Source organism: Neovison vison, chromosome X, assembly GCF_020171115.1.
Source record: "Neovison vison isolate M4711 chromosome X, ASM_NN_V1, whole genome shotgun sequence".
Lineage (NCBI taxonomy): Eukaryota > Metazoa > Chordata > Mammalia > Carnivora > Mustelidae > Neogale > Neogale vison.
In genome coordinates this window covers 70,140,638-70,157,913 of record NC_058105.1, presented here as the reverse complement: position 1 = coordinate 70,157,913, position 17,276 = coordinate 70,140,638, and the positions used below count along the sequence as shown (strand labels likewise).

At 45.7% G+C, this 17,276-nt stretch overlaps 1 protein-coding gene across 2 annotated transcripts in view; it reads left to right on the top strand.

Annotated features, from left to right (window-relative positions):
- The first annotated feature begins 5,490 nt into the window (after nt 1-5,490).
- PIN4 (peptidylprolyl cis/trans isomerase, NIMA-interacting 4) overlaps nt 5,491-17,276 on the top strand; it is a 53,336-nt gene continuing 41,550 nt past the window's right edge. The window contains exons 1-4 of one of the 2 annotated variants that reach the window (XM_044234464.1): nt 5,496-5,666; nt 7,976-8,049; nt 13,292-13,411; nt 14,024-14,201. In XM_044234464.1, the coding sequence (XP_044090399.1) occupies nt 5,624-5,666; nt 7,976-8,049; nt 13,292-13,411; nt 14,024-14,182 (396 nt within the window). In that variant the 5' untranslated portion in view covers nt 5,496-5,623 and the 3' untranslated portion in view covers nt 14,183-14,201. Of the gene's footprint in view, nt 5,667-7,975; nt 8,050-13,291; nt 13,412-14,023; nt 14,202-17,276 lie in introns of those variants that run through there. The other variant, XM_044234465.1, reaches the window with a different exon arrangement.

Here is a 17,276-nt window from a genome sequence, read left to right as displayed (position 1 = left end):
TTTAAATTTTAAAAAGAAAAAAAAGAAAATCTGGTTTACAAATGTTGATAGCCACTTTGTTTACAATATCTCCCAAATGGAAACAACCCAAAGGTTTTTCAACGAGTGAATGGTGAAACAAACCGATCCATCTATGGCATGGTCTCTTACTGAAAATCATACAAATACTGGAGATAAGCGTAGGGTGGTTTGGCAGCGGAAGGAGGGAAGTGCCTAGCTCATCCTGGGAGAATTAGAGAAGAGAGGGAAGACTTCCAGGAGGAACTGGCCCCTGAGCATGGTCTTGAGAGGTAAATAAAAGTTAACTAGGTAAGAAATGGGGGAAGAGTGTTCCAGGAAGACAGAACACCATGTGCAAAGGCGTGAAGTCTTCAGAGAGCACCATACATTTGAGGGCCTGCAAATGGCACCTCCATATGGTTGAAGCCCCCTGGAATAAGAGATGAGGCTGCAGTTGTCAGCAGAAAGGACCTTAGGTCTCCAGGCTAAGGAGCCTCTCAGACCGCAGGGAGCCACTAAAGGGTCTTCACTGGGGGGAAATGAGTGTCAGACCTGTGTTTCTGAGAGCTCTCTGCCAGACACCGGGGAGCAGAGCTCGGAGGGGATGAGACCGACGGCTGAGAGACTACACATGGAGTCTTTTCCAATGGTCTGGAGAATGTGCAAAAGGCTGTGGCAGGGGGGCGAGGGCAAGAGATGCCTGGTGAATCTCCACAGAGTATTCGCTGTTCACTGTACAGCAATGAGGGGCAGGGAGATGAGCTGTTCAGAAGGCAGAACCCATAAGACACGGAGACATGTTTCTGAGGGGGAGGACAGAGAAGACCTCTTCCCCACTGTTCCCCTCTTACCGCCTTGGCTATAGTGCTTTGCCCACTGGCCCCCACCCACACCGTATTCCTTCTTGCCTCTGTGTTTCTGGGCTTGGGAGGTCCAGTAGGCAGAGGTGATCACCTTCTAGACTACTCAGAACAAACACACTGATGCATAAACCAGAGGTGAATTGATTTCTGTATGGCGGAGGCATAACTTGGCCCTGGCACCTCCTGGGCGGAGTGCCCCCTTGGAAGGCATCAGGTGTCTGGGAAACTGACTTGAACATGCACTCAAAACAAAGGGAACCAGGTGTTTCTTGGGCTTTGCGTAGGGGAAGGCAAAGCCTAGGGCAGTGGCATCATGCCAGAACAACGGACTAGCTTGGATGTAAGACAGATCTGAGTTCAGAGCCCAGCCCTGCCCCAGTCCCCAGATGTGCAACCTTGCACACATCTCTTAACTCCTCTGAGCCTGTTTCTTCAGCTCTCAAATGGCAACAGGGAGTCTCTGCAAATAAGACTGTTGTGAAAACAGGGGTGCCCAGCTGCCTCTGCTGGTAGAGCGGGCAATTCTTGATCTTGGGGTTGTGAGTTTGAGCCCCACGCTGGGGAGAGAGAGTACTTAAAAATAAAACCCTGAAACAAAAGACTGTTGTGAAAACTCAAGGAGATAACAAAGGGAAAGAACCTGGCTCATGCTATGTATGCCACTTGCATTACTTGTTTTCCACTGTCTCAAATGAACGCTGCCTCAGAAAAAAAGGAAAAAATTCACCTCACAGGATATCGGAATATTAATGTACTCCAGCAACTGCAGCTCTCACTTAGATAATGCTGGGCGGGGGGAACCTGGGTGACTCAATCATTAACCGTCTGCCTTTGGCTCAGGTCATGATCTCAGGGTCCTGGGGTAGAGCCCCACATTGGGCTACTTTCTTGGCGGTAAGCCTGCTTCTCCCTCTCCCACTCCCCCTGCTTCTCCTCACTGTGTCTCTCCCTGTCACATAAATAAATAAAATCTTTAAAAAAAAAAAAGGACAATGCTGGACAAACACAGATGGAATCTTCTTCGCTGAAGCCCTTTTATATTTTTACTTACTTATTTCTTTTAGAGAGAGAGAGAGAGTGCGCATGAGCCTGAGCAAGGGGAAGAGGGACAGAAGGGGAAGGAGAATCCTAAGCAGGCTCCACACCCAGCACAGAGTCTGATTCAGCAATCGATCTCACGACCCTGAAATCATGACCTGAGCCGAAATCCAGAATCGGAAGTTCAACCAACTGAGCCACCCAGGTACCCCTGAAACTCCCTTTTAAAAACCAGTTGTTCAAAGTTTCATTATCTCCTGCCACACATGTTAACAATGGCAAGAGGAGGATTAGAAAGGTCTTTGGCCATCGGCTGTGCTCAGGAGACACATCCATCCCATGGGCAATATACTTGCACCCACTGGCCACGATGGGTGGCTACTTTTGCAGGTGGCTGATCTCATCCACCATGTACTGATTTTCCTTGCTTTCAGTGACCTTTTTCTACCCTTGTCCCCAGAAGCTGGGGCCCAGAGCTCTCCATGGATTGACACCTCTGAATGGGATCAACAAGATCTCTGTGCTCTGTTGCTTTAAGCACCCCCTTTTAACCTTTGTTGGGGAGGGGGCTCTAGGATGGAAAAGAAATTGCAGCCCTTGGCTGTGGAGCAGATAGGGCAGGACAGGGAGTCTCAGTCAAGGTTTATGAACTGTCCTGGGCAGAGGGCTGTCAGCTTCCCCTTCCCCATTTTCCTTGTTTAAGAAATATGTAGAAGAATCAGTCTGAGGAGATAATTAATAGAAAATACAACTGGCAGCTGTTCCTGGCTCTGACTCACTGTGCACACTCCCGCAGTCGTTACCATGGTTTCAAGGCTGAAGTTTTCTCCCCTCTGCCCCCCTGCCCGCTCTTATGTTCATTTGTCACTCCGCTCCACAGACTCCTCCACAGTTGGCCTCCACAGGCTGGTGCAGACTTAACCCTATAGAGAAGCTAGCTTTTTTGGGGTGTTTATTTTACAAATAATGTTTATTGCTCTCTTTTTTTCTTGAATAAAATAAAAATGCAGGCCAATGGATATAAACAGAATCTAACATAAACAGAAAAAAAAAGGAAGGTAGGCACAAACTCACATTCCAGACAGAACACTTAAATCATTTTAAAGATGTATTTATTTTAGAGAGAGAGAGCAAGAATGGGAGAGATGTGGGGCAGGGGGAGAGAGAAGCTCTCTCCAGGCTCTGTGCTGAGCGGGAAGCCCAACATGGGGCTCGATCCCACCACCCTGAGATCATGACCTGAGCCAAAACCAAGAGTCAGATACTTAACTGACTGTATTACCCAGGTGCCCAAAGAATTTTTTTAAAGATTTAATTTTTTAAAATCATTTTTAATTTAAATTCAATTAGTTAACATGCAAATGTATTATTTGTTTCAGGGTACAGGTCTGTGATCCATCAGTCTTATATAATACCCAGTGCTTGTTACAACACATACGCTCCCCAATGTCCATCACCCAGTTACCCCATCCGCCACCCCCTTCAGCAACCCAGTTTATTTCCTGAGGTTAAGAGTCTCTTATGGTTTGTCCCCCTCTAAAGACTTAGTTTTTAAGTAATCTCAACACCCAACTTGGGGCTCAAACCCACAACTCTGAGATCAATAATCGCATGCTCCACAGACTGAGCCAGCCAGTCACCCCGAACACTGAAGATTTTATCGTATTTCCTTCCCCATCTTTTTGTGACGCATACTGCATAGTTGAGATTGTACATGATTTTGAATCTGACTGTCCTATAGTGCTTTTGACCTTGAAACCCCCCCAGCAGGCCTATGTCCATCCTCTTCTTTGAAATGCTAGTCTCTAGGTACTGCTTTGGGTAAGTTCAGCCACTTAGAGGCTTGCTTGTTATTATCGCTGCTGTTATCTGCTGGAACACGCAGAGCTCTCACAATGTTCCAGGCACTAAGCTTCTGTCAGGTGCATCTGCCATTTAATGCTGGCTCTTCACTGGGAACTGAACTCTGCTTCATTCCCCCTCTTCATGCCATAACCAGTGGTCACAGGAAAGGCTGTTACTGTGGAAAACCAGAAGTAAAGGGGCTTCCTGGGCTTCTTCCCTGTGGATAAGCTGATGAACATGAGGCCACACTGTTGCTGCCGAAACCCAACCCCCACCTTCCAGCTGAACTTGAAAAGTCAGTATATGGGCAGGATTCACCTCGGAAGTGGAGGACCAATGATCCTCTCAGCACTGGATGCGTTTCCCATCGTTGATCACCCCCAAATGGAAACAAGGAGTGCCCGAGATGTCTTGTGTCCAAATGCCACAGCAGGGGGCTGCTTGTTATGTATGAGTTGGGGGTGGGCACAGTCTCAAAAATGCCTGATCCTTTGGGGTGGGAATGAAGCATCCCAAGCGCAGCAAGGCTGTATCCAAAAACTAAACTCTGAACTGGAGGACCTGTATATTCTGGCCGGCAGTGGCAAACTACCAGCAGGGTAGCTTAAGATGGCAAGGGACAGCCATCTTATGGATTAAAGAAAAGGCCCCGACCTTACATACAAATTGGGAGAAGAGGGTTTGCAGGTAAGGGAAGAAAGTGTGAGGACACAAATTCGAAACTCATTCATCCTCAGCTAACATTCTATGAGTTAGTCATTGGTTTATGTGCTTTACAAATTTGAACTTGTTTAATTCTCTTAACATCCTGTAAGTAGGTACTATTATCAACGACTCCATTTTACAGATGATGAAACTGAGCCAAAGAGGGATGAGGTAATTTCCTCAAGGTCACAGAGCTAGTAGCCAGATGGTGGCGCAGGGATTGGAGGTGAGGCGGGCTGGCTCCAGAATGCATGCTTTTAAGCATAAAAGCTGCACCATTACAGAAATTTGGGAAAACACACAGAAACACACACAACCTGTACTAGCACCACTGGTCCCATTTTGCTGGATAGCCTTCCTGTCTTTCATATGCACGCTTTCTCTTTTTCAGAAAAATGTACCCTATTTCATAGCTTGGTCTGTAACCTTCCTTAAGGCCATTTCCTGTGTCTCTACAGACAGCTTTACACTCGTTATTTTAAATGGCGCATATCCTTTTGTGTGGTTGAGACATTATTTAAGCAATACCCTATGGAGAGACATTTAGCCTGCTCGCAATTTTTCCTCCATGACAAGAGGCAGAGGGGTAATAGCCTTTTTAAATAAAACTACCTTTTAAATCCAATCACCTACAAACGCAGACTAAAATTTCAAAATGAAAAAACCGCAACGGAGGGCAGGTCTGTGCGTGGGAGGAAGAGAAAAGAGGGAGCCGCCACTGCGGTTCTTCCTCTCTTCCCTTTGTCTGGAGGCCCCACGGGATTGGCTAGAGCCGGCGCCAAGGGACTGCAGAGGCCCGCGCCATCCACTACGCACGCGTAGAGGAGCCGGCCGAGAAGTCGGGGAGCATGGGAGCAGGCGCAAATGAGTGCGCGCGACAGAAAAAACAACAACAACAAAAAACCGCATAGGCGGGGTTTCCCGCCCCTTGCTCTACCTTTGGCTCCGCCCACCCATGACCCAAACTTCTTATTGGTCAGCCATCATCAGCTCCGCTGGTCCGAGGGTCCAAGGACCGCGTCTGCCCCAGAATATGCCTGCTTCCAGGGCCGCAGCAAAAGCGGTCCGTTTGGGTGCCGTTTTCAGGCATGTGTTCCGGACATGCCCGTGGGGCCTGAAGGGGCTTTGTGCGGCAAACGAAGACTTTGAGGGTTCTGCCGCAAGTTCCGAAGATGCCGCCCAAGGGGAAAAGTGGTTCCGGGAAAGGGGGGAAAGGTAGAGCGGCTGGAGCAACCAGAGATAATGGGGTCGGGTGAGGAGGAGCTCGCAGACCGGCGACTCCCGGGGTCCGGGACGGGGGCAGCTGGTGGCCAGTGACTAGAAGAGGGTTGACCGGGAAATGAGAAGTTGGAGGCAATCAGTGCGGACTTCTTTGGAAAGCCTTAATTGAAAAAAGCATAAAAATTGGGTGGTAGATAGGGGAGGACAGAGAATGAAGAGAAAGTTCTGTTTGTTTCTTCAGAATGGAGAAAACCTGAGAGTGAGGCTGACGTGAAGGATCCAGTAGAGTTAGGGAGGTAAGGGTTTAGAGGAGTGAGATTTGAGAAAATAGGGTCCAGGACAGAGGTGGAGAAGTTGATCTTTGAATAGGAGCAAGGTCACGTTATGCTTGAGGTCATAGGGAAAGAGACGAGGATGGGCATGGTGGTGGTAACGGGGGCCGAAGTGGGGGTGGAGTTGGTCGGGTATCATGATTAATGGCTTCAATTTCTTATTAAAGTGGAAGGCAACAGTAATTTTGTAAACTGAGGGGCAGGGACTGAGTGGGGTTCTTGAGAGTGGTAAAGGTTTGGAGTGGCCATTGGGGGTGATGGGAAAGGGAACAAAACACTAATAAAAGGATCAGCCCTCAAGGCTGAGCGCCTAAGGTTGGAAGCCCATGAATTTGTAGAAGACACAATCTACATAGTCTTGATTTACCTGGTAACCAGCAACTGCCATAATATAGGATTGAAAAGAGCTAGATGGAGCCCTGAGCCAAGGTTGAGGGTTTGTTGGACTATAAAAGAATAGCAAAACAAAGTAATTAAGGGTGCCAATGGAAACACAAATGATCAAGCATGGGGTCCAGAAATTTCATAGTCTAGGAGAACATAGCAGGATAAAGGTACAGAAGTGGGGAGTGCTTTCTGTGAAGCCCAAGAGCCAGGGTTGTGGGAGTAAGGCATGAGAAGACCGGAAGAACATGAAATTGTAGGCAGCGACTGAACTATTAGTTTTTGGTGGCATGGTTCCATCGTGTGCTCTTGGGAGCAGGTGGCCCAGTGTAGAAGGCATGGACATTCAGGAGGGAGGTCCTAGAGTGTGAAGTTAGGCTATTGGATGGTTCCTCAGCATAGGTGGTTAGGTCATTCAAGGTGATGACGAGAGTGAGGGTGGAAAGGAATCCTGAAACTGCTGTTAGAATCCTCAGTCGGAGGGAGTGAGGTGGCAGTCAATTGGCAGCATCCAGCAGGGGAGAGGATGGGATGACCGGAAGCCATCATCATTCAAGAGTGAACATACAGCAAACCCACTTAAAATTTTGGTGTAGTAAAACTCCTTTGGCAGTAAGATGTTCTTAGGTGTTTGGTGGTTGGTGTTTTGGGTTTTCAGTTTAGTTGGATATTGAACAACTGTTGTGTGCCAGGTACTTTGCTAGGCATTGGAGATACTCAGACAAGGAACATGAAGTCTCTTGATTAAAAACTTTTCAGTGGCTCCCTTTTCTAGGATAAATTCCAGGTTCCTTAGTGGGATTCATGTGCCCCAGCTCTCAGCCCCTCCCCTGGACTAATCTCATAACGCTCCCACCTCAGATTGGGCTTCATCCGTAATTTCTGACACATCCCGCATTGTTCCACCACCCTGTGTTGTCCCTCATCCTTGTCCTTTCTTCCTTTGGTCAGCTTCTGCTCATCCAGAAAACCTTCCCTGGGTGGCCGAAATGGCCCTCTATGCTTCTACAGCCTTCTGTCCATAGATTGTAGGTCATTCTCCTAAAGTGATCTGTTTACATGTGTCTTCCCCAGTAGACTATGAGGTCCCTGAAGGAAGGTACCATGGCTTTTTCATCTTTGTATCCCCAGTGTCTGGAACTTAGTAGTTATTTAGGAAATGTTTATTGAACCAAATATTTAATCCAGCAATAGTTCTTACGAACATCAGCCCCTAACAGTAAGTACGCTGCTATGAACACAGAAGTTGGCTTATTCGACATCTTACAACAGCTCAGGGATTTGCTCTTAGTGGGCAGGATTTCAAATTGGGTCCAGAGAATCTGGATTGGGCTTTTGGCACTCTCGTTCACCCATCAGCACACTCACTTGTCTATCCCTTTCCCATGAAGGGTTTCTGTAAGGCACACATTTCTTGTTTTAAGAGAGGTGAGTCACAGACGAGTTCAGCCACATGTAGTAGGGTGTCTGGCAAAGGGCCCTTTTGAAGTGTGGTGCTATGATGGATTATCGGCTCCTATTGTCTTGGCTCTTTGTGTAAGTATCAAGATGCATTTTAAATGGGTACCTGTGATCTCTTCTCTAAAGGGGGAGCAGCCTCTGGGAGTGACAGTTCTGACAAGAAGGCTCAGGGTCCCAAAGGTGGTGGCAGTGCGGTAAAGGTGAGTCACTCGTTCCTTTTTCTTTAATGTTGAATATCAATAACATATATACACATGTTACTTTGGAATCCAGGAAAGGAAAAAGACAGTATGCTGAACTCATTCTAAGAGGCTAGCCTAATACGGCTATAGGATCTATATAACATAAAATTGGAAGATAGGGACCAGTCTCATGTATGCAAGGTAATTCCTTTTAAGCGTTTTCTCAAACATCCCACATTTCTTCATACTTTGTATTGCTTCTTGAAATGTACACTTCATACATTTTAAGAAATGATAGAGTATTAACAACACAAGAAACAATACAAAGTACGAAGAAAATAAGTAAGTGAATGACCTCTCTGAAGAAAATGATATTTTATAAAACCAAGGGCTTAGATAAACAGGCAAAGGCACAGGTGTCCTCAGAAAGCTCCCCCACGGGTAAGCTACAGGCCAGGGCCCTGACCATGAAAACCGGGGTGGGAGAATAATTACAAATCATTACTTGAAGTACTTGACCCCATCTCAGAGGAGTGTCTGCCCTGGGAAAATACAGTCTGTGAACAACCATACTGCTTTGTGCTATGCAGCAAGGCAATATCCATATTTCTGTCAGTACATGGGATCCTATACTTGGGTTTATTCATTCAGTAAGGATTTAGTGACAACCGCCTGTCCACCAAGCAGTGTCCAAAGTTCCGGGTATGTGTAAAAACAGGAGGTAAGAGACGGTTTCTGTTGTCACACGGCAGCTGGAGCAGTGAGGTAAGGAATACATTTCATTGTGCAGTAAGTGCCGTAGTGCATTTACATCCTATAAATCCAGCCAGATGTGCAGCCAGAGAGAGGAATATAGTGTGAGCCGTTCTACTTACGTTTCTACTGCGTGAACCAGGAGTAGAGATGGGAGATGTGAATCTTCTTTTCCATAGTTGATCTCTGGTCTCGTATGAGCATCCAGTTATGTGAAGTGGGATTCTGGCATCCGAAGATAGGTTTTCATGAAGCATGTTCCCTAAAAACCAACCAAGTACTTCATCTGGTTTTCAGCTGAAGAAGCGGTCATTATTGCCATGGGTTGGAGAGACGGATTCTGTTGGGTTTAATGAGGGCTGACGTGTTGCTGTCCAGTAGGGCATCTTCATAAGAGATGTCATAGGGTAATTTTAGCCATGTGCAGTTTTCACCTCACATGCTGACTTTTCCAAGCACCTGGCCTAGAGATTGCTCTACTGCATATGAATTTCAAGAGGTTCCTTGCCCTTTCTGGAAAAAAAATAAGTTCAGTGTGGCTGTGCATGAGGTATGTGGAAAGAAGTGATATGTAATCAGAGCTAAATTCTCTTGTTAACAGACAATTTTAGACTCACCGTTGTTAAAACAAAACAAAAACTGTGTACCTTTTACCCTATTTCCCCAATGGTGGCATCCTACGTCAGACTCTAGAACAATAGTACAACCAGGAAATTGACATTGATGCAGTAAAGATATTGAACATTTCCATCACCCCAAGGATCCTTCTTGTTGCCCTTTGATAGCCATGCCCACGTCCCTCACCTACCTTCCCTCCATCCTTCACCCCTGACAGCAACTAATCTGTTCTTTCTGTTTATAATTTCACAAATGTTACATGAATGGAGTGATGCAGTATGTAACCCTCCGGCTTTTTCTGCTGTCAGTGTAATCCTCTGGAGAGCTCTTTCAAGTTGTTTTATGTACCAGTAGTCTGTTCCTTTCTATGGCTGCGTAGTGTGCCATATGATGCAGTGTGTCAGATTATATGGAACGGATGTGCCATATAATGTTTAACTGTTCATCTTCCAGAGGACATCTGGGTTGTTCCCAGTGTTTGTAAAGGTCCCAGCCGGGAGGGGACCCTGGAATCCTCCTGCCTTTCAGGGGCTGTGCTCCTTCCACATCCTGCCCTTCTGCTTTCAGCCCCCTTCTGAGCCCACACCCTGCCCTTTCTCTGTAGAGCTGTACAGATTCTGAAATCTACCCGCTGAACAGCTTCCGTCCTTTCCCTTCACTTCCTGCCTCCCCCAATCTTGTTCTCTTCTTCTCTGCGTGCAGACCTCAAGCCCTCAAGCCCACCTACTCTCCCCACCTTCTCCCCAGCTTCGTGTCTATTGTCCAAGCCCCATGTGTCCTGTGAGCTGGAAATTAGATCAGAGAGCTTGACCACTGGGTCTGGGAGCCCCGACTCTTTTTCCTTGTGGTCATCTGCTGCATCCACCTGCCAAACTACAACTTGGGATCAGTCCAGTGGTCTGCTTCCCTCACCTTTAAGCCCAGAGGTGCTGGACCCTGCCGGAGAGTCACACAGGCTCGGGAATTGGGACCCCTCCACACTCCTGGTCTCTGATCTTCCATGCCCTCAGTTCTGCGCAGTGATCTTTTGCCGCTCACCTGCAGCCACCCACTACCCTGCTCTAGTCAGTCAGCAGATAACCGTCCAGTGGTTCTGAACTCCAGTGTATGTTGGATTCCTCTACTCAGCTTCTAAAACTACCAGTGCCTGGGGTCCCACCCCAGACTGGCTGCCTCAGAATCTCCAGGTGCTGGGGCCTGGACCTTGATGGATTTTTTTAGCAGCGCTGAGGATGGTTCTGACGTGCTGCCAGGATTGAGAAACACCGATCAGTCTCACAGGATTGGTGTGAGGAATTCATGCGAGAACGCACAGAAAGTGCTTTGCACAGTACCCAGCAAATACTAACTTGTAAATATTGTTAAATTTTCACACAAAAATGGAAACCAGACCTGTCGACAGGAACTCAGTGGCCTTCCAGGCTCCTCCCAACAGTTCTCTTCACCCATACCTTCCTCTGCTGTCTTCTCAGCTTTTTTCCTCTAAGGCCAGTGAATTTTCAAGCAGTTCTCTGAATGCCACACAGGCTCCTTCATTAGCTCCATGCTCTTTTGTTGCTATGTCTTAAGCCTTTCCCTCTTTACTGCGTCTTTCCCTTTATTCTGAGATTATGCCCAGGGACCTTAAAAATAGATACATGTCTGTGACCTTTCTCTCCTAAGAGCCCTTTCTCCTTTTCTGACTTAGCTGGGGGAGACTGCCCCCCCACACCTCCCATTACTTCCTTCATCTGCCTGCCACAGTCTGGCTTCTCCACTTTCTGCTCTTCTGAAACTGCTTTTGCTAAAGTCATCGATCACTCAGTGCTAAATTGATTTACTTCTTCCCTGATCACTCCGCAGCATTGAAGCCTGTTGGCCATTTCCTTCTTGAAACCGTCTTTTGCGGGGTGCCTGGGTGGCTCAGCAGGTTGAGCTTTTGCCTTCAGATCAGGATCCCAGGGGTCTGGGATCGAGTCCCGCATCGGGCTCCCTACTCAGTGGGGAGCCTGCTTCTCCCAGTCTCTCTTCCCGCCCCTCCCCCTGCTTGTGCTCTCTTGCTTTCAAATAAACAGATAAATAAATAAAATTTGAAAAAAGAAAGAAGTGTCTTTTGCCTTGGTTTTGTTAACATGCCTTTCCTGCCCATCTGGCCTTTCCTTTGTGCTTTGCTGTATTGATCAGCTTTCTTGGCTTATGGCTTAAATGTCCATATTCTCCAAGGATGTCTTTAGCTCGCCGTTTCTCCTCTTCTCATTTTGTGTAGCCTTCCTGGGTCGTCTCCTCACCTCCTGTAGTGTCCACATACTACCTCTACGCTGATCACTTCCAGGTCCTCTCTAGGGGTTGGCTCTCTCCAAGATGCTGTCCTCCACAGTTGCCAGTCACTCAGTCACATTGCAGAGCCCACAGGTACCATGGACTCGGTATGTCTAATCTGTCAGGCTGTCCAGATTAGAATACTTGTTTATTCATTTATGACATGTTGGGTGGTACCCTTCTCTGTGATCATCCATGCTGTCATTCAGTGTCCAGCAACTGAACCAACCAGAAGGTTGCTTTGTGAGTATGGAACCATAAAGAAGGAAGCATTCTCGAAGCGGTTGTAGCTAGGCCAAGCTGAGGTCTGATGAACCATCCTTGTTTCCTAACACGTATCTCTCCAGTGTCCAGACGGTCTCTGTCTTCCTGGACAGTACTGGGCACATTCTATAGAAGTCTGCCTCTCTGAGCCCTGCCTTTTGACAGATTCTTTCCTGTGTAGCTCCTCCAGTCAGGAAGTACTCCTTTGAGCCTAGAATCCCCTTGCCCCAATTTTAGGAGTCGGACCCTGAGGCCAACCATAATTTGCTTGTCTCTGCATTTATAAGGGAGAGAGCTCTATCCCCCAACCTGGTGTATCATTTACAGTAGGAAGCCATGGATTATCGTGTTTGAATGAGAAATTGGGAATCCTGCAGAACAGCTCCCTTGACAAAATCATTTCTAAAGATAGAGTGTTGTGTTTTTTTGTTTTTGTTTTTGTTTTTGTTTTTGTTTTTGTTTTAAAAAAAAACAGACAACATGGCTTTGGGGCGCCTGGGTGGCTCCGTGGGTTAAAGCCTCTGCCTTCGGCTCAGGTCATGATCCCAGGTCCTGGGATTGAGCCCCGCATCGGGCTCTCTGCTCAGTGGGGGGCCTGCTTCCTCCTCTCTCTCTCTGCCTGCCTCTCCACTTACTTGGTCTCAGTCTGTCAAATAAATAAATAAAATCTTTAAAAAAAAAAGAATAAAAAAAACATGGCTTTATGTAAACATAGGTCAAATTTAAATACTTCTTTAGGGATGAGTATTGTTAATCAACATACAATTCTTTTTCAAAGTGCCGAATTGTGAGGCTTTATACATTGGACCTCTTTTGGTAAAAAAGGATTTCCTAGTGGGTTTTTTAATGTCTTCCCCCACTCTGATGAAGTAATGGCTAACCTTTATTGAGTACTAACTGTGTTATCTCAGTCTTCACTACCCTTTGAGAACACGAAGGAACTATTATTATCTTGGGGCACAAACAGGGAAACACTTGGAGGTTTAAGAAGGTGCCTACAATCATACAGCAGAGCTGGGATTTGACTCGAGGGCCCGAGCTTTCAACCCTTACATCTCTTCCTGTTAACATTGAAGTACATGGTAAAGATGGGAGCTTCCCCCAGCCCAGTGCCCACTTACCATCTCAGTCAGAGTTCCGAGATAGTGTCTTGACATGAGAAATGGGTTTGTGGCTGTCATTCAACTGAGCAGACTGCCAGGATTCTGTTGCTGTGAACCTGATGTATGTTTTCGAGAATGTGGGTAATCCAGACGTGACTGCTGTACATTGAGAAAGGGGATCATTTGGATCTCCCAGACTATGTGAACATACTTTCTCTTTGCAGGTTAGACACATTCTGTGTGAAAAACATGGGAAAATCATGGAAGCCATGGAAAAGTTAAAGTCTGGAATGAGATTCAATGAAGTGGCCACACAGTATAGTGAAGATAAAGCCAGGCAAGGGGTATGGTGCTGTTGTCATTTAAAATGATCTCTCCCCGGGGCGCCTGGGTGGCACAGTCACTTAAGCGTCTGACTCTTGGTTTCAGCTCAGGTCGTGATCTTGGGGTCCTGGGATTGAGCCCCGCGTCAGGCTCTGTGCTTAGTGCAGAGTCTGCTTGAGATTCACCCTCTGCCCCTCCTGCTTGTGCATGCTCTCTCTCAAATAAATCAATAAATCTTTAAAAAAAATCTCTCCCCCATGGAGGATACACAGCAGTAGGGATTATTTATGTTCTGCCATTAATTTTAGCCATATCTTGGCTTAAAGTTCTTACAAAGCAGAAATGTGCGACTTGTGAACCGTTGTGTACAGGTTACCTGTGTCTAAAACTAGGCATTACCAAATGGGCACAGCTAACAGACACCCAGCAACGTTGTGAGTGTGTATTGTGTTCAGTCCGGGGTTGGATCTCTTCCACCCCTTTGTCCTTGGTGAGCCCACTTCTTTGCACTCCAGGTGAGCGAACCTAGGAACCTTACTATTCGTTTTGGGAAATTCTCAAGGTACGGTAGTACAGTAGAACTGTTTCCTCTTTGGGGCCACCTGACCTCACATATCTTTTGGGTTTTTCAGGGCGACTTGGGTTGGATGACCAGAGGTTCCATGGTGGGACCATTTCAAGAAGCAGCATTTGCCTTGCCTATAAGTGGGCTGGATAAGCCTGTGTTTACAGACCCTCCAGTTAAGACAAAATTTGGATATCATATTATTATGGTTGAAGGGAGAAAATAAAATTATACAAAAGACTGAATGTGTTTTATACGTTCTGTTTGTTTCTTTAAAAGGTGTTGAGTAATCCTTGTATTTTATGAACTTTGTCATTATGGCTTTGTAGGCACAAAACAGGTGCAGAAGGGTTAGCGTACACTGTAGCAGGTGTTCTCACAGGGGCGCCTGGCTGGCTCAGTCGGTAGAACATGTGACTCGATCTCAGGGTTGTGACTTCGAGCCCCACACTGAGCATAGAGTTTACTTAATAATTAAAAAAAAAAGATGAGTCAAGCAGACTCCTTTTAACCTGTAGTCTCTTCCCTCCCACAACTACTCTCTCTTGGTTCTCAGTATATCCTATAAGTTAATTTAAAAACCATCTCTAGGGGTGCCTGGGTGGCTCAGTGGGTTAAAGTGTCTGTCTTCTGCTCAGGTCATGATCTCAGGGTCCTGGGATTGAGCCCTGCATTGTGCTCTCTGCTCAGTGGGGAGCCTGCTTCCTCCTCTCTATCTACTTGTGATCTATCTCTCTCTGTCAAATAAATGGATGAATCTTCAAAAAAAAAAATCTCTAGGGGAGCCAAATACTAGTTCACACTATTCACACGTTGAGTTGGATATCAAATAGATGGATTAGCATATGAAAATCAAAATAAGTTCCTAGATACTTGTTTTCCAAATTAGCCAATTTGGATTTGCCAGGACAGTGATTCGCTCCTTTGTCTTCATACTATACACTATATAATGGCCATTCAATATGAACTCTTTTATTTAATTTTTTAAAAGATTTTATTTATTTATTTGAGTGAGAGTACACAAGCAGCGGGGAGAGGAAGAAGCAGGCTCCCTGCTGAGCTGGGAGACCGACACAGGGCTCGATCACAGGACCCTAGGATCATGACCTGAGCCAAAGGCAGATGCTTAATCAACTGAGCCATCCAGGCGCCCCTGAATTTTTTTTTAAAGATTTTATTTATTTATTTGACAGAGATCACAAGTAGGCAGAGAGGCAGGCAGAGAGAGAGGGGGAAGCAGGCTCCCCACTGAGCAGAAAGCCTGATGTGGGACTTGATCCCAGGACCCCGGGACCATGACCTGAGCTGAAGGCAGAAGCTTTAACCTACTGAGCCACCCAGGTGCCCCTGAACTCTTTTTTTTTTAATGAACTCTTCTTTTTAAAATTTTTTTATTTAAATTCAGTTTAGTTAACATATAGTATATTAGTTTCAGGGGTAGGGTGTAGTGACTGACTCATCAGTTGCATGTAACACCCAGGGCTCATTCCATCAGGTGCCCTCCTTAATGCCCACCACCCACTAACCCCATCATCCTACCCTCCTCCCCTAAAGCAATTCTCAATTTGTTTCCCATAGTTAAGACTCTCTTATGGTTTGCCTCCCTCTCTGCTTTTATCTTACGTTTTCCTTCCCTTCCCCCGTTTTTCTTAAATTGCACGTATGAGTGAAATCATTATGAAATCTTCTTTTTAAACAAGCCTTTCCTGAAGGAAAGAGCAATCAGTTCTACCAGTTGTTTGTACTAGACTAAGCAGCCAGTGTTCTGTGTATCTGCATTTTTAAATTTTACAGTGCCATATTTATGACCTACAAAAGAGTACAAGTAATATTATAAATACTAGACTGCTTCAAAAATAAAATTTTGCCGGGCGCCTGGGTGGCTCAGTGGGTTAAGCCGCTGCCTTCAGCTCAGGTCATGATCTCAGGGTCCTGGGATCGAGTCCCACATCGGGCTCCCTGCTCAGCAGGGAGCCTGCTTCCTCCTCTCTCTCTCTGCCTGCCTCTCTGCCTACTTGTGATCTCTCTCTGTCAAATAAATAAATAAAATCTTTAAAAATATATATAAATTTAAAAAAATAAATAAAAAATAAAATTTTGCCAGGGGTGCTTGCATGGCTGTCAGTCAAACATCCAGCTCTTGATCTCAGCTGAGATTTCAGTCTCAGGGTCCTGAGTTCAAGCCCTGTGTTAGCCTCCACACTAGCCCACCTAAAAGAAATAAAATAAAACTTGTTTTTAAATAAAATAAAACTTGGCCAATACCACATGTGATTCTTTACAGTGATTTTTTTTTAGAGATTTATTTATTTGACAAAAAGAGATCACAAGTAGGCAGAGAGGCAGGCAGAGAGAGGGGGAAGCAGGCTCCCTGCTGAGCAGAGAGCCCGATGCGGGGCTTGATCCCAGGACCCTGAGCCAAAGGCAGAAGCTTAACCCATTGAGCCACCCAGGCGCCCCAACAGTGATTCCTTTAACACACTGTTCTCCTTTAGCTGCATTTGACATGTAAGTTTCTAATTTTAGAGGAGTTTCTGGGCATCTCCAGAAGGTTATACATAACTCTGTGAGATTTTCCCCACCAAGGCGACTAACAAACAGATGCACCAGTCCCGGAGTACAGATAAACTGGTATGATACTGAGACATGTTCAAAACAGTAGGCATAAGATGATGAAATGGTTTTAAAAACCCCATTCAAAACCGTGTCTCTAAATAAGGGCCGTAAATTCTGAAATCCTTATATGCATGAGACATGATCTAGTTGGCATCCTTTTCTCAGGACATTGGTTTACCCAGGATACTAAGTAAATGCCTTTTGCATAGGTGTCACTGACAAAAAGAAGCCAGAGTGCTGGAAAGGTAAAGTAGAAAAAGCAAACTAATTTGTGGCATGGAGAAAGAAAGAGTTGAGCAGGAATGGGTCTCTGACAGCAAGCAAACCCTTGGGAAGTTAACTTTGAACTGGCAACTAAGGTTCTAAAACATGCATTCAGTCCTGCTTTAAAACTGCATCTTTTTCATGAAGTTTGATGCTTAATGAACCAACTTCATTCAGGGTAAAATAATTGCAAATTAAATCCAAAAATGTGATCTTGCTTTTTACCCATGAGATTGGCAAAGTTCAAAACATTTAACATATTGTTGGCAAGAGCATGAGGGAATAGGTCTTCGTGTTGTAGAAATGTACATCATAACCTCTATGGAGAACAGTTTGGTAATACCTATCAAAATTATAAATACACCCCTTGACCCAGAAACTCCATTGCTAAGAATTTATCTGTAGGTATAATCATATGTATAAAAGGTACAAGGATATTC